The following is a 27,742-nucleotide window of genomic DNA, read 5'->3' as shown; positions in this document are numbered from 1 at the left end:
TAACCATTTCGTTCACACAAGCAGAAAAGTTCCTCCCGTGTTGTGGCGGTGATAGTAAAACTGGGTGTAGGTAGTGGTCATGATGTAGTAGCTTGGTCTATAGACATCTGTTATCAGACATTCTGTTTACTTGATAAATATAAGGTCCTAGTATGTATACATGTAGTACAAATTGTGTGTAAGTAATTAGAGGAGACCGGGAGGATTGAGGGAGGATTGAGGGCAGAGATGGAGAGAGGGGCTCAACACATACCCACATCTCCTCACAAATTAAGTCTAAACTCCCTGGCTGTGTTTACAGAGATAATGATGACCAGGTCAAAGGTCACCTTATCAGACCTTTGGTCTATTGCAGCCTAACAGACCTAATCTATAGCCAGGCTTAATATACCTAGTATACTTACTATATACATACTATCACGACCCTGTACGGCTATCAACAGGTCTAACTTTCATCTTCAACAAGTTTACAAACTCAAAATATCTATAAATTTTGATGTATTATAAGATTCTGAAACAGGAGAGTGATAGGGAAAGTGAAAGTTGGAGTGAGAGTGGATGAAAACAGGGAGAAATTTGAGCTTCTAAAAGGGGACCTTATCTCCAGACGGCCTGTAGGGCGAGGACAAAACTCCTTAGGTCAACAGTAGTAAGCTTAAGGTGATGATGTATATAGGAGCTGTCAGTGGGGGGCTACTTTTTGTTAGGGCGCTGCCTGATAACATTCAACCTGTCTGTAGATATACTCTCTCTCATAATTATTCTAAAACCACCTCACAATCTGGCCGTCAATACACTCTCTCTCATAATTACTCTAAAACTACCTCACAACATGGCCTTCAATACACTCCTGGCCGTCAATACACTCTCTAAGATCTTTTATGTATAAAAGCACCCCACCATTACAAAAATCTACTTAGGTTTATCTTATACATCATTACTGAGACCAAAAATTGAATATTAAAAAGCACCACAGGTAAATTGTAAAATAATCCTTTAGGGAAACAGATTTGACATTATGGGCAAACCTTTTGACTTTAATTCTATGGCTAAATCATTTGACCTCATGAAAGTGGCAACAAAGATGCTGTTTTATATAAAGGCAAAAGAATTGTCCATAAAGTCAAATATTTTACTCTTAAATATAAAAAAACAATCAGCCACCTTATGGCAAAAACAGGTTTTAATCTATATGATAACATTTCTTAAAATTGGGTATAAGAAAAATTACTAATTGTTAAGGTTAAAAGACTGTTACATTAGTTTTGACCTTAAGGAAAAGAAATATTCTTTTGCCATTATGTACAATTTATTTCCCTTCAGGTCAAAAAAAACTTTTTACATTTTACATATAGCAAGTTTTTGTACCTTAAGGTAAACATTTGTGTGTCATTATGGGACATTCTGACCTAATTAATGTAAAATATGATACTTTACACTTAAGGTCAAATCATTTGATGTTAAGGTAAAAAAAAAAAAAAAAATAGCAAAAAAAAACATTTGCCCTAAGGAAGAATCTTTTTCAGTATCAAATGTATCATTAGACACTTTAGTATGCCATACACATAGATATATAATTACTTGCTCAAAATGTTTTTATTTGATCTTTATAAATGTAGATTCACCACCTTCAAGTTAAAGTGAAGTGTGTAAATAAAGAAAAGGTAATTTATAGGTAATCAAATAGTATGGGCTGGATCAAATCATAATCACACAAAATGAATTAAGCAAGGTCAGAAAAAATAAAGAACTTAGATCATTCCGAATCAGGATTTCTAATAGATGGAAACTCGTTACTTTTTCGTACACCCCAAAAATGGCTTGGTTATAAGTTGCTCAGGTGTTTAAACTTTCCAGACGACCTTTAGAAGGGTGAAATACGCTGGTCTACACAAATCCCATTATTGTGTTAGCTAAATAAGAGAGGTACCTTGTGTCAATGTAGATAGTGTAATTAAAAGCATGAATAGCATTGCCAATTTGCCACCGGGAGTTCCATGGAAGAAGACCACAGTCAGACTGAGGCTGTGTGTTTATATACAGCATAAAACTGTATTTGAACTGCAGACTGACAATATGGCTTTGTATTACTCAATATTATATATAACAGCATTTACAAATTGAAGCCTTAAGGTAACTAGGAATGATTTTAAACAGATTTAAATGTGATCATGCTTTATTGTATATAGTTTCAAATAACTACCTAACAAATCGTATTAAATCTTACAGTATGTGAAATGTTACTCTATAGGGACAAACACCTTCGAGTCTAGTTATATATAATTTCCTCTAAACATCTCTAGATCTGTATGTCAACAGATTTCGTCTACATCTACATCACTACTATAGTTGTTTTTCAGCCCCCTCCCAAACTCCCTTACACACAAAAATGAATTCTTTTACAATTTTAACTGGTATCTTGTAATATCTAGCCAAGCGTGAACCAATCTAACCTACAGAATCCGAAGTAATGAAGCGTGAAAACATTACACGTCCATTACCCACAGTTCCGTGACATGTTCTGTCTTCCAGGCAAACATCTTACGGCTACATTCATCAGTTCATCACAGCATTTTTAATCTTAAGACTATTTGTTATCACAAAGCCTTCTTGTCCTTCGGGTATGAAATTTTAAAATTTTTTGATGACTGAAAACTTCCCCAAATCTACAGTTAAATATATACAGACATTGTGTGTGATAATCACAGTTGACGCAGAAAATTGACGCAGAAAACTGACGCAGAAAATGCAAGTTGTGCATTAAACTCTGTTCAAACATCGGGACTTTTTGTGACTTTTGGCACGGATTGTAAAGTACAGGGACTTTTTGTGACTTAATTTTGGCACGGATTGTAAAGTATTCAGAGAAAGACGCTGGCATGGATGATTAATGAACAAAGACTTGAGAGCATTTTAGTGCAATATGTCGTCTCAATGTTAATGAACCGTTCTAACGAGTAATTAAGTGTTGTTTTTTTCTGAACGTCCCCGGAGGTATTTTGGGTTTTCATGTCTATTTGTTGTTAATTAAATTTTTAGATATCATCATGTCTAAAACTTTCAAAATGTAACTGTTAAATTCATTTTAAGTTGCCAAATTTTTACTGTTATTTTTGTGTCTATCAATAACATTTTATTCTGATGTTACTGTTTATGTTACTTATGTTAGGATAATTATGAGATCTTATCCATCCAAAACATCCAAAAAAGATCTGACGCTCGTAAAATATAACATGAACTTCAACATAAATGCATTCATAAGTCTGCCATCTGATCACACACCTTCCACATTCGAGTCCATATTTGAGAGTCCGAGGGGCGATTGGGGTAGTTCATTGTTGATGGAATAGCTATGTTCCGACTGTATCCTTGGTGACGGAACAGCCTCCGTGATCATCTTGTCGTTGAGGACAGGGTCTTCAAATAAACTGTTTAACCAATCGTCCATGTAGCCTCCTTCTGAGTTCTGGAAAATATAAATGTTTTCTGGTCAGAAACATCGCAATCATAAGCCAGCAGGGAGAGTGTGTCCCTGGTACAACATACATCTATACTGATCACATTATCATGTTATATACTGATTCTGTTTAGAACAAATTGGATAAATAATCTTAATAATTAATCTACCTGTAATAACAATAGTACTGTACAAACAGAAAACAATTCTGTTTCTTGATCGGCGATGCAAAATGCAAGCTGAAACCATTTTTCAACCTAGAGCAACCATATATACATGGGCTTTAGCGGGCAGACGTACACATGGTGTTTAGTGGGCAGACGTATTTATATCTACACCTGTATAAGTCTTTGGAAGATATACATGTGCGGGATATATGTACAATCATTCACACCTGCCTGGGAGTGACACTTTACGACTACATACAAATCTACATGTACAATTGTACATCTTACCTGTGGCATTTTCATAAACTATTGACTGATTGACGAACTTAAATACAAATATATAATTACCCGAGTACACACCTGTTTACCCGAAATATATATATATTAACGATATATTGAAGACTTACATACTTGGTACAGAATCGGTATTAACAGATACTACCAAAGACCGTTTGTACAAAATCGGTATTAACAGATACTACCAAAGACCGTTTGTACAAAATCGGTATTAACAGATACTACCAAAGACCGTTTGTACAAAATCGGTATTAACAGATACTGCCAAAGACCGTTTGTACAGAATCGGTTTTAATAATTAAGGATATGCTAGCTATCTATACCATATATGTTACATACAAGTTGCTATAACTACAATGTATGTGTTTAGGGATGTAATAAAACAACTTTACATCAGGTACATATGATTTACAGACAATCATTGTTTGATTGGCAGGAACAGAATTATATATACAAAGTGTAAGCATACAGAAACAACGACAGCAACATATGTTTTATAGACTAGGCTCATTACTAACACAGCTTGGGCGCAGTATTCTACCTATAGTAATTTATAATTAACACAGGTGTTAATGAATTAAATACGCCGTCAGTCAGGTGAGATAAACGACCATATGATTTGTCTATAAGGTGTTTACATCAAAACTGATACTTTATCATAAGTAACCTATATATACCTGTATCTGTTTTGATGACCTAAATATTGGTCAAAATATCTTTTTATCAGAGAAGCTGACCTCAATACAAGTCTACATATTACCTATATCCCTGTAGGTACTGAGTGTATGTAATCCTACTCTACAAGTTTTCCTTACAAAACAGTGACATTTCATGATATGCAGTAATGACCTAGTTGTTGACTTAATGTTTACCCTATAACTGACCCAGGGGGTCAACTCAAACTTGGACTCACCCAGGGGGTCAACACAAACTTTGACTCACCCAGGGGTCAACACAAACTTGGACTCACCCAGGGGGTCAACACAAACTTGGACTCACCCAGGGGTCAACACAAACTTGGACTCACCCAGGGGGTCAAATCAAACTTTGACTCACCCAGGGGGGCAAATCAAACTTTGACTCACCCAGGGGGTCAAATCAAACTTTGAGTCACCCAAGGGGGTCAACACAAACTTGGACTCACCCAGGGGTCAACACAAACTTGGACTCACCCAGGGGGTCAAATCAAACTTTGACTCACCCAGGGGGTCAAAACAAACTTTGACTCAAAGTCAGGGGTAGGCTTATTGAAGGAAATGTACAGTGCAGTTATTACTCAGAACATTTGATAATCAGATCGAGTGTATGAAGTATGTAGCATGTTCCTCATGACTAGAACTACAAGTTAAAGACTTCTGTGGAAAACATACAATTTCCCACCAAATGTATTTTAAGTGCAAATAATATCAAACGCTGAAATTACAGAAATTTTGCATCTGATCCAAAACTAATATATGTTATCAGTTAATTACCAACTATATATATATATATATCTTGTTCATTACACTTTTCTTCAGTACATTTATATCCAATATTACCAGGGTTTAGCTCGAGACGTGGGAGAAATACAATCAATATCATGACAAAACAATTAGATGTTGATTCCGGATATGAAGTACAGGGCTGTTATGTTACTGACGAGCGGTAAGACTGGCTGTTTACAACAGCTTGACATTGATCTCAACCGTATGACGTCATTTAAAGAGTAGGACATCATCATAGGAAAATGTCCGCAGGACACTTGTAACAACAATGGCCTCCTTCAACACAGACTTGTGTGTGGACATGATTGACAGCCAAGGGAACATTCCCCTCTCGTCACATAATGAGTTCACTTAGAACTCGTAAAGACATTTAAACATATGTATGTAGGTACGGAATACTGTCGTCACACGTAGATCACATGGATTCCTCACCTTGACCTTGACCTTTACTTTGACTATAAAATAAACATTTAAGTTGTAGTCTACCATAGCCTCATGTCTTTTCACTATATATGACCTGTTATTAGTTCGTTAACTGTTAACAACTAATTACAAAACACATATTGCCTGCTGCTGTCAAGAAATATTTCTCAAATGACGTATGTCAATGACCTTGGAATTAAAAAAACTTGTAACAAAGAATCTCTCTGCTTTATTATCGTGAACACTCGATTGTAATGAGGCCGAAGTACAAACATCAGTTAAAAACAGGAGTTGTTTCGACATGCTCATTACTGCGTCGTGATGTCATCAACTGCTGTATACAGTACCTCGGACATATTATCACACAGGAGAAAACCTGTCTAATGCAAATTAAATGTAAGGCCACATTTCTATGCAGTGAATATACATGTGGCATGTTATGTCTTTTGCAGTACCTCAAATGACCACATTTTTAAAAGATTATTACTGAAGAGGTGTTAATTTTTAACTCCGATAATAACGATGTAATAACTTGATGTTGCTTACAAATTAGAAAATTTTGCACCTTTATTTACAGACGAGCCGCCGCCCATTTACTTTCAGCCCTCCTAAACAGACCCACCCTAGAAACCATTGTATTTATATATATACCTGTGCCCTACTCCCTAATAAATCCCAGAAGACACGCTCTAGTCCACAATCTATATCTAGGGTGCATAATTCTCCTCCATCGACACACCCTCGACACATTATCTGTCTCAATACTAGTATACATTAACTTCGTCTCGGTACTTTGCACAGCTTTAAAGACACAGTAAGTTTGCGTCAACATCTGGTCCGTTCTAGATACCCGTCGTGCCTACTGCCACACCCTACCCTCGCTATAAATAGCGTCAAACATCATCAAACTCACTGTGCAGGCCATTTTCTGGATTCAATGGTTGCTTAAGTACCCGGAAAATATAATCCACCCATCTCTGTCGATCAGCTATATAATATTACTCCAGTATCTCTGCCGATCAGCTGAATTGTGGACAGTCATCTTTTATTTAAATTGTTAAGCCTGCGGAGAGTATGTTTGGAGTCTAAATAACTCTTGTATCATCAATAGAACTTTTGTTGAAAGATATTCATCACTAATTCAAGGTGTTTCTGTCCAAATATTTTGATCAACAATTGGTGCAGTCAGCGGAAAGCGAAAAACTCCTAAGTGACGTCGCAGCTAGCCAAATATTGCACGGTGTCAGTCAATTAAAAATAACAACCCACCCAAGTGTGACCTTTAATAATATCAAGAGTCATCATTACTATAGAAACACATATACCTGATATATATACCTACGATATATTCCCACGAGTGTACCAGGTACGATTCCCCCTCCTCTCCTCCACGAGTTTGAGCCTCCCCCTCCCCTGTCTAGACAAAACCTACCAGGAAACCGGCAGTACTTCAGGCTAGTTATACAATCTGAGCCAGCCAACAAGTGTTTTTGCATTCATTTTATTATTTTAAATAAAATTTATGACAGACATTTTATCCAAGCCTTTCTGCGATCGTGATCTAGTGTACACAAGGTGTATAAAAATCTTATAGACAGGATATTTCAAGTTTAAATTGGTGTATATATAGTTTCCGACATGTTATATCTACATGTTAGATAGACATTTGAATACTAGATCCATCTAATTTTTTTCTTTTTTTTGAAAAATTAAATTCAACTTCCTAATTTAATTTGTCATATTATACACAGGTTAATATTCTGTGCATGCATGCGTGTGTGTGTTTGTGAGCAGGGATTCGGGGATAGGTAAACCGTTATAACGTCCAGTAGGACAATACGTCCCATATTGTTATTACAAGATACCAGATAATTTGTCAGATTTAGGTACTGTACAAAGTGTAATGACCCTACAACAGTAAAATCTCAAACCATACTCCCCTAGTAGACATTGTAACATGCTCCCATTGGTCCACCTTCCATAAAATACTGACCTTCTCTACCATAAAATGGTGGTAATTATACACCACTACACCTAATTAGTGACAATTACTGGATAATCTGATGGATAATTAGCAAATCTCAGCGAGGGATTTCTCAAATTACCATAAATATGGAAACTCAACACATATGTGTACAAAACCTTTACCATTGTTACGATCATCATGTACCCATGATTTGAGTTAAGGGTGTATACTACTATATATGTACAGCAATTATCTCCCTTTAACAATATAACATGTAGTTCATTTACCCCTCAAGAAGCTAAAAGGGGGCCAGCTGGCCAACACACGAACTTTGACACCAAGTAAGGGGCTTATTGTAGAAAATTAATAACCTATGGCGGCCGGCCATAAGCATCTGTTATTACTGGCCAAATACTGTAATTCATTAAAAATCTTGAATGGTTCACAAATCTTTAATCAAGAGCTAAAATATGTCAGCCCAGGAACTGGAACCGGAAAATATTGCGTCAGTTTGTTTTTAAAATATTTTCTGCTGTTACAGCAGTTTCACTGTCTAAGCTGATGAAACTGGGGTTTTGACTTTCATCATGTGTGCGATAAAACAAATTATCGGAAAGAGCTTTCTCATAAGTATGTTTGATACTCGAAACTCAACCCATGTTTTCCCACAGAAATCAAAGTTTTATTAAAGTTCTGGCACTAACTGTTTTTTTCATCTGTAATTGCATGTTTGTGTACACAAACTGTGCACAGGAAACACGACTCTCCTACCTTTGTAATGTACATGTATTTTATAGTTTCTCAAAAATATAATACTGCGAAGGCCGTCTGAACACACACACACACACATGTTTTAAATAAGTGTCTGCGTAAATTTGACAGAAACTCTGTAATATGAAACACAACACTGGTAACAAGGGAGCTTTAAACTTCATACAACTGTATGATGAATGTCTTCTTCCTGAAACTTCGACAAAAGGAATACGAAACCCAGACACACTGGAGGGTTCAAATGAAAACACTTGTGTTACAGTTTTGAAATGAAAACTGAACTGATGAACTTTTCGTCAGCAGTGTAAGTAAAACTATACAACCAGGTCTTCTTACAAAATTAAACGTAAGATAAACAATTGTTTGAGAACAAGCACCACTGCAACCTCTGATCCGGAACTCTTGGAGATCTAGAGATTTGTGCTAGCTGCTGACAAGTGACCCCTAGGTTTAGGGGTCAATGGTCTCCGGGGCTACTGCCCTCTCAGCAGACTAGTTGTCAGGAGGGACACTTTATCATAGCGTTAGTAGTAATACACAGATTCTGTTCCCAGGCGGTTTGAAATTTCATCAGCCAATCAGGTGGTTCTTGACCTCGCTGGTTTTCAAAACAACACATTTTACATCAACATGTCTATAAGTCATGGGTTGCTTGCATTGTTAACCACATAATTTTTTTTATTAAAAAAACAATTTCTTTGAATTTGTTTATTACAACTTGATGGTAAATAATTACAGATTATATATATTTCCAATTGCTATTTAAATTGTATAAATTATGTCTGAAGTAGTTGAGAGAAGATGTTTAATTTTCTGTCTGGGCCCTTGCATATCATGTCATCTTCTAATTCTTGTGATGTACAAAATCCATTAATAATGGCATAAAAAAATTCATTTTAAAACAGTTGATTTAATGACTCAGCAATTATAGAAATTAATAAACCGACGGACAAACCACCATACTTATCCAAGTGATAAGCCCAGTGTGTTTTAGGAAACTAATATTTCACTGATGTGGCAATTAATTTGCAGACATTGCATCTTTGGATTAGAGTACATCAAATATTTTCAATCTTTCTCTGTCAAAAGTATGATAAACCTTACTTGAGCTCCTGAACTATGAAGCAAGCAACATTTATAAAGTTTTAAGTGATGGTCGACTGGTCGAGACGACAGACAGACCACTCATTGTTTAATTATCACCATACACTGCGATACATCAACACCTCCCGTACACTTGTCCCTCGATTAAACTCATCCCGTCAAACTGACGTTTACCTACTGATTTCATCTGTATACATTTTGTATAATTATATAAAAGGTGTCCGGCCAACCATGTATCTCATTTCATCATAACGTTAATATATATTTTTTATCAATTAGTGTAAGCATATTAATTGCTTAATGATATGTGCCATGCCCACAATGGTACGAAACATATTGTATAAGTCTCTATTTTCTACATCAAGTATTATTTTACATGAAAAAACATGTTGTATGATACATTTGACATATTTGTTATTTTTATCTCCAGTTCTAATTAGAAACATTCGTACATTATAGCAATGTATTATGTTAATTGTCCAACCTCTAGTCTTCCATACATATTTTATGACACGCTATAGTAGAGTATTTTTATAGATTCTACACCAATTCTGTGGGGAGATTTAATCAATAGTGACTCAGTACCAATGTATATTACCGTAGTTATCAGGGAGAAAAACCTCAATTATACCGTATTTATCCTGTAATATTTATATTTCCACTTAATTCAGACACAATGAACCTACCACAGTTAACTCCAGTGATTTTTCAATGAACTATATCAAGTCCGGCGTAGGAATACATTTGTCGAGCATGGACTACATTTTTTCAATTCCTTTTCTAAGGTGATCATATTTATATGAATTAAATTCCATTAAAAATAATATTTGTTTTAATTCATTATTAAGTTATTAAGTAATAACCATATGTAGACGAAGAGTGATGACGTACATTTCGGTAAGTTCTGTGGTAGACTTGCACAAGTCCCTATTTGTCAAGGACAAAATATTATACAAAAATATCAAAAAAATATAAATATAAGGATTGAATAATTCAACATAACTTTATTCAATCCTTAAATAAACCAAACACTTAAACCTCGACACGATGGACAGGGTTTTTAGTCAGATAGATTCGGTAATGTATTTATAATTTATACACCTACACTCAAGTACAATACAAGAAACCTTTGTCTTTTGTAGAAAAATAGGAAATTTGAAAGAATTGTCCGAAATTAACTGATAGATACCTACAATTATCACTGTACATTTAATCTGTCAATTATGGTATATATACTTCAGTATATTAATGTCACTGGCCGTCTATAAACTTTGTAAGTATAAATATACATCACTTTTATCTTTTGTCGATACAATAGATCTTATTATAAAACACAACATGTTTCTTTTTTATCTTTTTCCAGTCGACCAACAAAAAACATAAACATTATATTAGCATATATCTGAGCTCTCACATCTGTTTTTGTTAAGTAGTTTTTACCTGATGTAAGGGATAATAAGGAGTAAGTATTGATTAATACATATACAACATATACCTACTTAATGACCCAAGAAAACCACCTGTTCTATCAGGGGAGTTAACTCCGGCCACAGATCCCGGACAGGTATCCATTATTTAATGGCTAAGAGATGAAAACAAATTCTATTATGTATCCAATACAAAAGGAATAGGATATTGAAAGGAAATTGATGATTAAAGAATGATGTCTTTTATCATTGGCAAACAAAAGGGAAATAGAATGCTGTAAATGGATGGATCGCTGTAAATGGATGTCCATCGTAAAACATTCTGTTTTGTAAAAAACTTTATCATGTATAGATCTTCTTGAATCAAGGAGTTCAGCGTACAATTCATAATATCCTATTGACTTGTAGCCATTTATAATGTAGAGTAAGTTATGATTAAACACTTAAATCTCTATACAAACCTTCGTAACACAGGATGCTATAAATTCTGTCAAAAAACAACGGGGCATTAATATAAGTAATATAATCTTAAGAATGATCACTGTACATTTATGTAAGTAGAAAGCTACATCTGTCCCGAGTGACTCTTCAAAATAACCATATTGTGAATCAATGCTTTTAATATGGTCACACTCTAACATGTACACATGAAGGTCGATCTTGCCCAGGCCACTTGACCGACACAGCAAGCTGTATACACATTTGAAAGAAAACTGACATTTCTTTGTTTTGGGAGTAACGATGATGTCAAATTTGTCTATAAATAAATCTACACTGTAATTTTCTCAGTGGAGATCATACAAGTGAAATTTGAGTGACATTTTGCCTGAGCTCGACTTTCCCATCATGTTATATAAATATGCAGCAGTGTTTCAGCAAATTGTAAATAACAGTTTGGGGTTGTTTCAACATCACATTATCATGTGACCATGTCAACTACAACCAGTGTCATCATTGAATCGCATTTCACTCCAAACACATTTTGTGTTCTCAGGGTCCTGCGAACCCTTCAGGCCTCACAAGTACCTATCGGACCTCAAGAGGCTCCCCATGTGAAACCTGTTGATGTCACCAGCTTCATTCTATATCTAAACATAACTTTCTAATCAACTTTTAAAACATATTTTTGTAGGAGACAATGAAAGATGAAAGCAGTACTTACAGAGGTCGAGTTTTGATATTGGTATTTTCGGTATTTCCACGACATATTGTGAACTTCCAGTGACAAAACTTACGATATTGTCCTCGATTAATTCAGTTGTAGTTAAGATACTTTTTCAAGAGAAAGTATTTAATCCCTTGTGTGAGAAATTCACAATATGATAAAACTAGACATTTACAATGGCGTCCAGCAGAAATCAGAAGGAACAGCTATAGACAATGCTAACTAAACTACAAGGGTTGGGTCAGATCGTCTGAGACACATTTCCTTCAGTATTGTACATTTCATTTCACGAAATCTAACACCAATTGGTAACTTACACTTAATACATGGCAATATTTCTGCTACAAAAAACTTTTTTAATTTTCAAAAAAATATTCAAAGCGAAATATAAGTCTATTAGAATGATTTTTTGGTGAAAATTTATGCTTCCCTATGAGCCTCATTCTGAGTTTGAAGCTAACCAATCACGAGATCAAGTTAGTCCAAGAGACATGTGTTGTGTTCCCAGGTATAATGCGGCATGATCAGATAGTACCATATATTTCCTCACCTGGACTTACCAGTAAACTTTCAGATAAACACATGGCTGACGGCTGATAATACCAACTTATATGAAGAACTGTAGTTTTCACGCCTCATCTCAATTCCAGAACTTTCTCCTGACTCTGATCTCACATTAGATCTAGTCGGACCAGCCACACTGATACACGTACTATCTAATCTAAATAACCCTCTCAAATTGCAAGATTCCAGCAATCTTAAACTTTCTATTCTGGAATAATATACATTGATGCCTGGTAACACTAAACTCTGGTCGTCTATAGAATTAAAAGATTATGTAATATTTCAAAAATATATCTACTAGTATATAAACAAGTTTCTGTACAGGATAATTTATATTACTTGTTACCTTGGGTAAGGAAGTCTTCTAGATATTTTTTTGGAAAAAAAACTCTCCAAATTATTAATTTTCTTGGTCCCTTTTCAGGTATATATGACTTTTAGGTTTGATATTAAAATGTTTCCATTTTGTCAATTTATCTTGATGCAGTAGAAAGGGGATTATAATTGATTTCTATATAGACTTTAAAGTATATTGGCAAATCCTAATCACAGCTTTTAGTGCACAACAATTTAAATATAGTAAATGGATGTGTGATTAATTGGGATTTCATCGCATTAAAATGGCCTCCTAGACACTAAATCATTCAAGTTTTCAAAAAACTTGAAAAGACTGCCATCAATTATCTTATTTCCTAATATACCATTTGCGTTTGCTTTTAAATCTTACATTGAAATTTAACATGTGAATTTGATTAAAACTTTTACATAGGTAAGATTTTAAACAGGTGCATCCATAACATAAACTGGCAACGCAAAATTTTCCAATTTGGCAACAAAAAGGCTGGCGTTGACATAAACACTGAAGAAAAAGTTTAAATCATTCTTTTGTATGCGTTACTTAGCAGGCGAGGGATTAGGAGTGTTCAGGACATACTGATGACCATGGAGTTTACAAGTTACATCCGATCAAAAAACAGTCAACAAATGTAAACAAACTCTTATGGGACTCAGGTTAATATTGCTAATTTTGGTTCAGACAGGCAAGGGATGACTCGCTCAGGTAAAGTAACACACATCCTGCTCTGTAAGATTAATGACTCTGTTTATATGGCCCGTTACCTGACAGTTTCCACCAATACTTTATGTAATAACTTATAACAGTTATATATTACCAAACAATGTCTTAAAGCATGTGTCGGTAGTCTCATAGTGGTAATGATCCCGACCTTACAGAAAACACGAGTTACCTCCACCAAATTTACCTGTCCAATTAGACTAGCATTTGTTTATGATATACACATTTAAAAACATATATTCTGTCTGAGTGGCCCCGATAGGAACTGAAGTGGAATCTCTGGCCTGACAAAACCTAGCCCTGTAAGTGCTAAATATGAAGAAACAGTTTAGTGACAGGGACCATATTCAACACGTTGTCACATCAACCTGCACGATCTATTTCTACCTTTTTCCGTAACAGCATGACCTGAGCATTTCATGGTGAAGACTTAAGCGGGTTTAAGTGTTAATTACTCTACAAAATCACCTAACATTACATAGCATCATACCAATACTGTATCTACACAGGAATGGCACACAACCAGTAATCCTTAAATGTAGCCGAAGTTGTTAATACAACAACAATCGATTGACCTGGCTGAGCTATGTTTGACCCTATCCCATCCAGATCGGAGAAGCTTAACTATCACATGACCGGAGAATTCCTTACTATACAGTTATATTGTAAAATATTTCTTCAGATTAAATACCGCTAACATCTGATTAATATACCCCACACATTATCTCCCCTTTTTTCCACTTCAAACAAGCTGTCTGTGTGAACTATATAAGGATTTGTGCAAACAGTTTGAAGACAGTTTAAAGGGCTCGGTGACAAAAATGAATAAGTTGGCCAATCTATCACATAGCCTATAGACTGATGGATGTATATACCGTATTTATCCTGTAGTAACACAAACTTCGACTCGACAGGGAATGGATTATTGCTGGGTATACATAGATTTACACAGGTATAGCACATTCGTGTAAAAAAAAAAAGAAAGCTGTATTTTAATCTACATGGATATTTTCAAATTCAGATTTTCAAAAATTCTACAAAAAACATGTATCTAAATTAAAGAATGAGAAAGAAAATGATAAAATTAAAAAAAAAATTTAGTCTATTTTTAGACATTTGTTTTGTTAACATTTAAGTTATACACAAATTTCACACCAGCTGATGCTCTACCCAGGTAAACGATCTAAAAGTCAAGTACCCTTATACATAACACCTAGGGCCCATGTCAAGGTTCAAAATATCAACAGAAAATATCACATATATATACATGTGAGATCATAGTAAACATCCCTAGTAAACATCGCGAGGATTGTCCGTGGACTTTGATGGACTTACGTGGTTATCATCACATTAGTGATTACGGAGTCCAGACTTTGGACAATGATATAAGAAGCTTATTGATACATTCTCAGGCAAACCTACGCTAACTATTACTGGAGCATTTTAATCCAGAAAATAGACTGACACCAATATGTTTGTGTAGGCAGATAAACACATGTTACATAGATATGGCATAAATATCCAGTAAGTCAATATCTTCATTACAAACATATATATATATATAAAATAATATGGTATATTGACATTAATATATTAATTACAAAAATATATATATATACTTACTAGACCCTATATATATATATATATGGTGTATTATGACAATTTGAAATAGAATACCCATCAATGTGTTACCCGTACAGAGTTCCGGGTATCAACAGATACAGGAGTCTAACTTAGATACATATATAGTAAATACAAGTTTACGCAACTTGGCTACGAAAAAATGTCAATGGAAACACCGCGACTCAGACAACCTCAAATGGGCACTTCCTTCTCCTCGGATGTTCCTGACCTCACAACATACAAATTAAACTTTGTTTTGATCCGACAGGATGTCCTTCGAACCGCCTTACACTTCCAATGTACATTTAATATCTATACTATATATAAGCTACATAGATAGTAATACAAAATAATGTAATACAATTGTTTTGTAGTTAATTATGCGACATGTTCCACATAAAAATTAACTGCTGTTTGTCGTCAAAAACCCATTTAATCATTAAAAGCGGACATTGATAATTATTCTAAATTTTAACTGCAGCTCAAAACCTCTAAGTTCATATTTGCAGATAGGTCCGATAGCTTGGTTAAGACTTATATTGCTTTGAAAACTCACTGACACAAATTAACAGTCACTCATTAAAATATTGTAGACCCAATATCTATTAATAGAAGGTACATCAATAAATAGCTTATATCACTACCAATAACATTATAGTACCGATACATCTTTTATCAAATGTCATAGGTCGTTATTGCTCCATAACTCAAAAACATGCATATCTGGGTGTTTTTTAATGAACAGGAACATCCAGCTGCCATGAAAAGAATTATGTTATAAGGAAGTAGTGATATATCATTAGGATGATGAAGTCTGCCATGTTTATGATTCAGCCTCTGTACCAGAAGCTGACATACTGCCAGCACTGCTACAGAAAGACTGGTGTTGTACTCCCCAGCCTCCAAAGCCATGTAGGAAGCATATGACAAAGTATCGTGTGATTATATACCACAGCAGGGGTCATATAGGTATTTTAGGTCACAGTTTTATCTCCAGTACAGGTGGGCTACACAGGTAATATATACCTGTCTGATCTCGTTAGGGTATACAAAGGTACACACATGTTAGAAAACGAAGATTATGAATGTACTATCAATAAAAGTATTGGAATGATATTTTTAAGATGACAATAAAACAATTTACAGAGATATTGATATATTTGTTTTCTGCAGTAATTAAATTTAGTCTACTTTACTGTGTAAATTTAATACACAACCGCAAAGTTCACTCAAGCGTAAAAATGTGAAGGTCATGTATATGTCACAAACAGCGGTATCAATGACATGGAATTTCTTTATCTTGTCTATGATTTTATGGTATTTTTATGGAAATCGGAAGCTGTATCAGTAATATGTTTTCTACTGGTATTTATGTAACATACACATTGTATATTTATATCTGTCAGAATTACCATACAGGAAGTTATATCAATCAGTTTTATTTCCTTCTAAAAATCCAGCTTAGTAGTTTCCCAGAATGTATTATTAGGCCACAGAAAATTCAGCTTCACAAATGTAAACACTTCAACAAAACGGGATACTATCCCTTACCTAAGTTGTTTATTTTCACAAATAAAAATTTCATACCAAAATTAGTTTGTTTTATGTCAGAACAAATACATCAAATGTTATGTAATTGTTTTTTTATACCATAAATTATTTTTATATACAAATATAAATTTTGACCGAATGCTTGTCGTCCTCGAGATTATGCTAGCTGTCCTCCTTCTGAAGAGATAAATCTCTGATAATTTAAAGTGTTACACCTGTCAATAAGCTGTCCAGGCTCCTAACATCAAACTTACATCACCAAACAAAGACAACTGCTGGCCAGCTATGAAGGTGTCAGTGAATCTTTTGTCTCCCTAACTTACTGACAGTACTGGTCAGGGGAACTGACATTGAATGACCTCAGGTCACTCTAGATTCTAGGCCAGATGAGTGGTTATTATGGGAAGTAATAGTTACCGGTCACCCGGGGCGATATATGTCAGAAAAATGTAAACAAAAAATATCACCTGCCAGCTATATATAACTACAATACTTAATATTTTTTATAGTACCGGTTGTATTTTATCATATATATCAATCAATATTTTTATCATGCATGGTTAAGAAATACTGGCTATTAATCATATATAATCTAATAAAAAAAAATAAATAAATCTGTCAAAAACCAATTTTGCCAATCTGCCATAAATTTCCGGAGCCAAAATGAAGATATTAAAGTCTAGTAATATAAATTCACAATGCTTCGCAATAAACTTGTATGTTGTAAAAAAATATTACTGCTTTCAGTACTTGTTTAAACAACATTTTCATAAATACTTTTATGACAGTTTCATATGAGCAGCTCGTAAATGAATTTGTATTTGAAATGGTGGCATTAATTTGAAAGCAAACAGAATAATCATTGACAACCTTTTAACATTTAAATCTCCATGTACTAGATACACTATATACCTCATTTTAATACTCTAATATTTACCATTTTTACTTCATTACAAACTGCTTCAAAATATCTGAAGACCAACCTGAACAATAATTTATTTTTAAACATGTTCAAATATGTGCTCCAGGTAAATTTTAAAGTAATACAATGCGTTCGATCGACTGGCTTTAACCGCTGTATAAATAGAAGCGGGTAGAAACACGAAAATGATTCTCGGTATAAGATATTTATATCACTGGTACACATGAACTATGGATAGAAAGTAACGCCTCACTGCACGAATGATTGTGAAACTGTAGGACGTTTCTAAAGCAAATGTACAAACATTACTGGAGGGAGATCGGAACTTTAACCACGATCCTATTCAAATGATTATTATAACATTTATTTTTGGGTTAATGGAATTTCAGACTGACGTCAGTTTGGACATGATTATATACACATCGTGTTAATTTCCAGAGCACGGCGTGGGTTAAAGAGACTCGTTGTAAAAGAAGTAGTTCCGAGTTAGTATACAATTGTCAAGATTGCCTTTATTTTAACATAATTACTACAAAAAACACGGCTTCGTTAAAACAATAACAATAGTCTTGACATATTTTAACAATACGACGGCCATGACATATACAATGCTACATACACAATATAAATCATGATGTATATACCACAAACAGGTTAAAATATAAGTACAATTATAAAGCTGTAAATTAAGATAATTTAAAAGCCCCACAACACAAAAACAAATTACTGAAATCGACACCTAATTATTCTTCATGCCTATTGTTGCGTTTTTTTTCCCTCAGTGTGAATCAATTCTTTACAAAGCTGAGGCCAGGCCAAAGTTTTGTATTATTAAGACCATCGACCAGAGAAATGATATATAGTAAGTCCTGATTCCGTCCATGTTTGTTTATTTCGTAATACACTTTGTGTATGCTTATACTTATGTTGTCTTATGCTGGAATTCACACATGCATCCATAGTTAAGAATTTCATGACAACTTAAAAATTTAAAAACAAAATATGTCAACATTTTTTCCATACCAAGGTACGTGGAGCCGATACTACTGGGGAACCCAGAAGTGTCTTTCCTATGACACTAATTTGTGACAGGAAGTTCAGGTGAAATAATTTATGGCTAATTTTACTACCTGGTCTAACTCTGTCTGAGAGAAAACATGACGCGAGGAGACTGATCAATCTTTTAGTGACAAGTTGCCAAATAATATCAATAGCTTAAATAATTTTGCCCAAAAAACTAATAAAGAAATAGAAATTGGCCTGCTGTATTGATTAATAATATCATTACACAGAAATACATTGATCTACAATGTTCTAAATAAATTGATAATTGTGGTTTCCAAATAGACATACTTCAATACTTTGTAAAACAAATATGAACATAGCAAATTAAAATTTATCTAAACAATCATAACATTAAAAAAAAAACTTAAAGTGTTTTAAAAGTTGATAACTACCATAATACAACACTGCAATCTGAACAGGGAAACTTAGAATAAAAAAACAACTGTGGGAATGTTTTGGTTTGAAATGGAGTCGCAGTTTATTTTGCTGCTGCAGCTGGCCCAGAAGCATCAGTAACACGTTGTGTTATCAAATTACACAGCCAGACCACCAGACTGAGGTGGTTTATTTATGTCAAGTCAGGATTTTTTTAAATCAGCTGACGAAACAAAACATTTCTTAAGGAGGCTTTTTGAATCAGCTGACTTAACTGACATTTCACAGTAGTTGGTTTTTCAATGGTTTATAAATCCTACTTCAACTTGTTGTGCTTATTATATTCTTTGTTACGACATCTGTATAAAAATTTGGGAATGATAGGTGTACAATTATTCGTTAAGGCTTGTTATCACGAACTCTGAATAATTTTAAAATAATTTTTATAACGGCTGACATAAATGTATATAGTATGTGTCTCCTGTGTATTGGCTCCTTCACGCATGAATTCATTCACGTGAGCGACTGTGTCCAACATTGGAAAGCATGCTGTGCCTGTCCACTTAGCCGGCATTCAGACTGAAAATTCCTCCTTAAACATAATCTCCAGGAATGACCACACCCGACAAACAACCCCCCAAACGGGTATCGTTAGAGAGGTACCCATCCGTATCTCGGCCGGGTGGGCGTGGTAATATCGCAACATGAAAACATATGGCCGTAATGTCAGAATAAAAAACACGATTTTTAAATAACTTAACAAAAGTAACAATACAAACAGACAACAATATAAACAAAGTTTAAAGTAAAGTTGACTTATTCATTTTGAGTTCCTGTTAAAAAAGTAAAATGTTACTTTGAAATTTTTACTCCATATGGGAAACACCCATCTATTGTAAGGCAACTTACTGTTGATGAGGGGGATTGAAAAGCGTCGTGATCCAATATTTCGCCCATATCTGGGTCTTCCATGTCGCAAATGTTATGGTCGCTTTCGTATAGCAGGTCCATGGTCGTTTGTCCCGATAGGGTTCGTTAAAACCCCGAGGGATGGGTCAGAAATCCCGTGGGTCAGTCAGTTGAAAAATGCTCCTTTTCCTCCACCTTGTGTCAGAATAAGTGGGTTCGCATAAGGACCGAAGTACACACACGTGATATATGAATACGCCCGAGAAGGGACTATTTTAGTAAGTATAACCTTTTATATGTTCGTGTATAATCCAAAGAGTTAAAAATCCACAAATATAATATTTCACAACAAAAACACCTTAATAAATTTCTTGCTTTCTACTGTGACATTATTTCTTATATAAATATTTCATCATCCGTCCTGCACGCGAGTCTACTAGCGAATGAATACTCCATTGCAGAGCGATAGAAGACTCTATCGTCATAGCCTTCAAAACAACCAATCAGAAGCCTTGGTCTAAAAATAATACCTTCCCCATCTGAAACCACCTGTTACCTCGGGGTTACCTTGCTTCCTCAGGCAGTAGTTTTTGACACGGGAAGGTGATATCGCCCCCAGTAATTAGACAACAAAATTATGTTTGTTAATCAACATGATCAGAACTTTAGAATATTTTACCTGCCATATGATGAGTGTTTTCCATATAGATGAATACCCCATTGTTTTGCTGTCTTTTTTAATTGTTACCTACCTGATAACATAGGACTAGAGCAACTGTTTAGAGGGAAACAAATTTCAGTGCCCTTGGCGACGTCTTCTGTATGTCCATAATAAATATATATATCTAATATAAATATATTTATTTTCCCACAAAGGTCTTTGATTGAACAAAGTCCATATTTTTTCTTTATTTTTTTTTCTTCAAAAGTTTACACCCTTACCTTTCCCCCTTCACCTAATTAGGAACATGACCTTTTTATTATTTTGATATCCTGAAAAAAAAAATCAAATATAATTAATGAATTTAATCAGTTTGATTTTAAAATATTATCAATAATGATTCACATGGCTACATTAATTACCGGTATATATGAGTAATAATGCCCTGGTATATTAATAGTACAGTTGGATATTAATCATTATAGATAATTCAGAATTAGCTTTAGACCCCACAGGTTACGGGAGAGACAGTTAAACCCATTATAACCATGATTCGGTAGATGAGTTCAATTTTAATCTTATTTGTCCAGTATATGTAAATTTACGTAAAAAGTTGATAAAAATACTATTGGAATAAACCATCGTCATATAAACTTGTCTAGTTGTTAATATAACAGTACAGGAAGGAGATTGGAAACTTGGACAGAGATTTATATAACTAGTATTTACAATCAAGTTTATCATCACATCTATGTGAAATCTATTTATAGATCACCTCCTGTAAATGTCCGGTAAGTTGTATTACGTAATTATCATATTCATTTCTCACAAAAATCATTTTAAATGATAATAATTTTATACTGTCCATCTTCTTTTATATCTTTTGTATCCAAGCATACATTTTTACTATAAATATCATCCATCATATTACACTTGTACATTATGATAAATGATGTAACACTAAGGAGTCGTAAGGATTAGAGCTAAAACGCTCACATCATTTCATCATCAGCAGAATATTGTCAAAAAAGCAATGCGCTATTTCTAATTCTCGGAAAATGTACAAGCGCACATTGCAATCGGTCAAAGAACCAGTCTGTACGATCGTTATAGAAATAAATATATCTGAAGATTTGATATTGAGTAAACAACACCTTGATTCTGTTCGTGTCGGTCTCCGCCGATGTTGGATCATTTCTACTTTGATCAAAACCCACCTACACCAATGTCACCGAAAGCTACTAAGTTTCATAAATCGTGATTTTTATAAGAAAAATACCCGTATCTGTATTGTGTATTCTAATAATAGTTTCCAACGTCACGAGTTTTGGAGTCATTGATGCGCGACTTGAAAGAGAAGAGAACAAGATACTGTAACAACAATTTACGTTAGGTGGAGGGGAAGGCTTTACGATAGGGGAGAGGGGCTTTACGATAGGGGGAGGGGGAGGCTTTACGTTAGGGGAGGGGAAGGCTTTACGTTAGGGGAGGGGGCTTTACGTTAGGGGGAAGGAGGCTTCACTTTAGGGGGAGGGGGCTTTACGTTAGGGGGAGGGGGACTTTTACGTTAGGGGAGGGGGGCTTTACGTTAGGGGAGGGGGAGGCTTTACGTTAGGGGAGGGGGCTTTACGTTAGGGGAGGGGGCTTTACGTTAGGGGGAGGGAGAGGCTTTACGTTAGGAGAGGGGGAGGCTTTACGTTAGGGGGAGAGGGCTTTACGTTAGGGGAGGGAGAGGCTTTACGTTAGGGGAGGGGGAGGCTTTACGTTAGGGGGAGAGGGCTTTACGTTAGGGGAGGGAGAGGCTTTACGTTAGGGGAGGGGGAGGCTTTACGTTAGGGGAGAGGGCTTTACGTTAGGGGGAGGCTTTACGTTTTGGGGAGGGGGAGGCTTTACGATGGGGGAGGGGATGCTTTACGTTAGGGGGAGAGGGCTTTACGTTAGGGGGAGGGGGCTATACGTTAGGGGGAGGGGAGGGGGAGACTTTACGTTAGGGGAGGGGGCTTTACGCTACGGGGAGAGGAGATTTACGTTAGGAGAGGGGAGGCTTTACGTTAGGGGAGGGGGCTTTACATTAGGGGAAGGGAGAGGCTTTACGTCAGGGGGAGGGGGCTTTACGTTAGGGGGAGGAAGAGGCTTTACGTTAGGAGAGGGGAGGCTTTACGTTAGGGGAGGGGGCTTTACGTTAGGGGAAGGGAGAGGCTTTGCGTTAGGGGAGGGGATGCTATACGTTAGGGGGAGAGGGTTTTACGTTACGGGAAGGGGGCTATACGTTAGGGGGAGGGGGAGACTTTACGTTAGGGAGGGGGGTCTTTACGTTAGGGGGAGAGGGGATTTACGTCAGGGAGAGGGGGACTTTACGTTAGAGGGAGAGGATTTTACGTTAGGGAGGGGCTTTACGATAGGGGGAGGGGGATGCTTTACGTTAGAGGGAGGGAGATGGTTTTACGTTAGGGAGGGGGCTTTACGATAGGGGGAGGGGGAGGCTTTAAGTTAGGGGAGGGGGAGGCTTTACGTTAGGGGGAGGGGATGCTTTACGTTAGGGGGAGAGGGCTTTACGTTAGGGGGAGGGGGAGGCTTTACGTTAGGGGAGGGAGAGGCTTTACGTTAGGGGAGGGGGAGGCTTTACGTTAGGGGAGGGGGAGGCTTTACGTTAGGGGGAGGAGGAGGCTTTACGTTAGGGGGAGGAGGAGGCTTTACGTTAGGGGAGGGGGGCTTTACTTTAGGAGGAGGGGAGGCTTTACGTTAGGGGAGTGGGAGGCTTTACGTTAGTGGAGGGGGAGGCTTTACGTCAGGGGGAGGGGGAGGCTTTACGTTAGGGGGAGGGGGGCTTTACGTTAGGGGGAGGTGGGCTTTACGTCAGGGGGAGGGGGGCTTTACGTTAGGAGGAGGGGGCTTAACGTTAGAGGCAAGGGGAAGGGGGAGGGGCTTTCCATGTACCCGAAAGCTTATATTGCTTTTAGCGACCATCTTGTATCCCACTTCCTTAAATTCCATGCTGCGTCTATACAACAAATCCTTAAAGCACCGCTGACCATTTTGAGCCAGTATTTCTTTAAATGGAATAGTAACGATTTAGTTAAGTAATTTTGATTATTAATTTGCTGTATACGCCAAGAATGTTTTCAGTTCAGAAATTAAAAACTCTGGGCGTAGCCTGCAAAGTAACCTTGCATTCAATCTTTTTCTTATTTTTTTTTTTTTTTTTTTCAGTATTTTGACGGTTCCCTCCTCTGTGCACAGACACCCGGAATGTTACATCAGGGATCAAACCAACATTGTTGGACATGTTTGCACCTCTGGAATTATTTAACTACATAATTAATGTAATTACATATTTTGAATTACGAATGATAATTGTTTTTGTTCATAAAAATCGATTGCATGTGTTTTTATTTATTTGTTAATTGTTCTATTTGTTTACGTTTTTTTTCACATATTTATTAATCTATCCATCATTTCGACCGTTCTGCCATTCATTACCTTTAACATATCTATTTATTTACATTGTATTTATTTAATTTATTTATTTATTTATTTATTTATTTATTTCATAAGCTAATTCATGTTATTTACCTTTATTTATATGGAGGATAGAGAACACATTGACTATCTGTGTCCGTGTAACACAGATCCATTACATTCATGAGGCATGATCTAGATATCGGACAGAAGTGTGTATAATTTCGCAATATCATTCCATACAATATATTGTGAAATATTTAGGTATGTCGTGTCTGGATTCAAATAAGTTGATAAATATGTGCATGATCTCCAGGATTAACCGAACTACCTGTTTTTTAAATGCATCAATGACTACCATTAAAATACTAACTCATGCTGTGGATATGTACTGTTTATACATATCAGTATATATGGAATTCTATTATTTTACCATTAGCATTCAAATGCGACACGTGGGGTAAGAATATATAACAAGTGTGGACTTCAGGTTAAGCTAAACCATGATAAACGAACCATATTGTAGCATCGGTTAATATTGTGCACATATCAGGTTAATAAATAACGGCGTTCACCTCAACTGCAGTCTGTAATTGCCAAATATATATTTCAAACAAACTTCTTTTTCTCATAGACCAGGCCTTGTTCAGTAATCGCCCGATCAAATATTACGATATCGTTACATATTATTATTTAGTATACCGACAAAATTTCATACGATTTCTGTCAGAACTGGACAAATATTAGCATACCGCTTATCAAAATAATTCTAATCCTTTTACGGAAATGAAAATATTGTTGGAAGAATGTAAAGTATAACCGCGGGACGGTGGCTACCGGCATGTCCGTCTGCATACTAGAACGGCGTTGTTGGAATCACACTGGGCGGTAAGAACTGAAGGATAAGTTCATTACTACAGACATCAGTAGATAGAACAAGTAAACAAAATTCAATTAAAGTGTTTCGGCCTCAGGTGTATCAACTCAAAGGACCGCTAGTGCATTCAGCTATATCGTCGATATTAATTTTAATGTAATTATAGAAAGATCAATTCTCAATCATGTTCTTACCAAAACCATATTGTATCGAGTTCCTCCAATTTTCTTCTGGTTTGACAGATAATTTTCAATTCAATTTAAACTTTATTAGTACTATCATAGTTAATATTGTAATTTGATTGCTATAAGAATACGGAAATAGCAAGATAATGTATACATGATACTAAATTAAACTGTTAACGTTTAGAATCAGTGTAAATTAAATAAAATTAAATTACAGAATTCAAACCGGTTTTAGATCTTTTATCATCTCGATATTTAACCAAAATTCCTTTACGGGTTTTTTTTTTTTTTTTTTTTACATTTAAGGTTTTTGATCAAAAATCTTTATCAAACACATTTTCGGACCACAGATGATTGGGACAAGGACGTATCCCCTACACGGAGTACCTAGAAGTAAAGAGCCATATTTTGAATTTATCCATTTTTGGGTTCAAGTCAAATTTTCTACCGAATTTGAACACGACATCGATTGAAATGGTATATGTTTTAATTCGCAGATGTTTCTCACAGAAAACATTCATTCACCTAAAATTATTTTCCTCACAAAAAAGTTTTGAACCTTGTAAATTACAATTTCTATGATTTATGAACTATATTTTAGCACTTTATAAACTGTCATTTATTAACTACCATTGTTAAGATTTATAAACAATCATCTTTAGGATTTTTTATTTGCTTTTAAACGGTGGAAGTCGGGAAAGACGCCGACAACAGTAAAACAAACAAAAATTACCAGCCGATATTTTTAATGACTTACCCTGACCGACATATTTTTATTGTTTTGTTTGTTTATGTTGTTGTGTGTGTTTACAACTTTTGTCGACTATGTCCTGTTCCATTGTCAAACATACCGTACTCGGTAACGTCTGCTGACATGTATATTAATTTTAACATAGTACATGTACAAACTTTCCTGGAAAAAACAGCCTTATTTCAATGATAAGTTCATAATCACCTCTGAATGATAAAACACAGGGGCATGAGAAGTTTTAAAATTATTATGACCTGTCCTAGTATCTGTGGGGTAATACACAGGGGCATGAGATGTTTATGAATTAGTATGGCATGTCCTAGTATCTGTGAGACACATGGACCTGAAAAGTTTTAAAATTATTATGACCTGTCCTAGTATCTGTGGGGTGATACACAGGGACATGAGAAGTTGTTTTATTATTATGACATGTCCGAGTATCTGTGGGGTAATACACGGGGACATGGGAAGTTTTTAAATTATTATGACATGTCCGAGTATCTGTGAGACACAGGGACCTGAGAAGTTGTTTTATTATTATGACATGTCCTAGTATCTTTGGGGTAATACACAGGGACATGAGAAGTTGTTTTATTATTATGACCTGTCATAGTATCTGTGAGACACAGGGACAGGAATAGTTTTAAAATTATTATGACCTGTTCTAGTATCTGTGGGGTTATACACGGGGACATGGGAAGTTTTAAAATTATTATGACATGTCCGAGTATCTGTGAGACACAGGGACCTGTGAAGTTGTTTTATTATTATGACCTGTCATAGTATCTGTGAGACACAGGGATGTGGAAAGTTTTTGAATTATTATGACCTGTCCTAGTATCTGTTTGACACAGGGACACGAGAAGTTGTTTTATTATTTTGACATGTCCTAGTATCTGTGGGATAATACACAGGGACCTGTGAAGTTGTTTTATTATTATGACCTGTCACAGTATCTGTGAGACACAGGGACATGATAAGTTTTTTAGAATTATTATGACATGTCCAAGTATCTGTTGGGTAAAACACAGGGACATGAGACGTTTATAAATTATTATGATATGTCCTAGTATCTGTGTGACACAGGGACCTGAGAAGTTTTCTAAATTATTTTGACATGTCCTAGTATCTGTGGGGTAATACACAGGGACATGAGAAGTTGTTTTATTATTATGACATGTCCGAGTATCTGTGGGGTAATACACAGGGCTATGAGAAGTTTATTGATTAATATGACCTGTCGAGTATCTGTGGGGTAATACACAGGGGCTTGAGAAGTTGTTTTATTCTTATGACATGTCCAAGTATCTGTTGGGTAATACACAGGGACCTGAGAAGTTGTTTATTATTATGCCATGTCCTAGTATCTGTGGGGTAATACACAGGGGCATGATAAGTTGTTTTATTATTATGACATGTCCTAGTACCTGTGGGGGTAATACACAGGGACATGAGAAGTTGTTT

General features: G+C 35.6%; 1 protein-coding gene across 1 annotated transcript in view; it reads right to left on the bottom strand.

Moving 5' to 3' along the window:
• Positions 1-20,607, bottom strand: part of LOC117326793 (cyclic AMP-responsive element-binding protein 3-like protein 2) — a 28,319-nt gene extending 7,712 nt beyond the window's left edge. Inside the window, exons 1-2 of the mRNA XM_033883518.1 lie at positions 20,346-20,607; positions 3,283-3,466 (exon numbers count right to left, since the gene is read on the bottom strand). Coding sequence (XP_033739409.1) covers positions 3,283-3,466; positions 20,346-20,447 — 286 coding nt within the window. The 5' untranslated portion in view covers positions 20,448-20,607. The remainder of the gene's footprint in view (positions 1-3,282; positions 3,467-20,345) is intronic.
• Between the last annotated feature and the right edge of the window lie 7,135 nt (positions 20,608-27,742).

This window comes from Pecten maximus, chromosome 5 (assembly GCF_902652985.1).
Source record: "Pecten maximus chromosome 5, xPecMax1.1, whole genome shotgun sequence".
Classification (NCBI taxonomy): domain Eukaryota; kingdom Metazoa; phylum Mollusca; class Bivalvia; order Pectinida; family Pectinidae; genus Pecten; species Pecten maximus.
The sequence above is the reverse complement of the archived record's forward strand: the minus strand, read 5'-3'. Positions and strand labels throughout refer to the sequence as shown.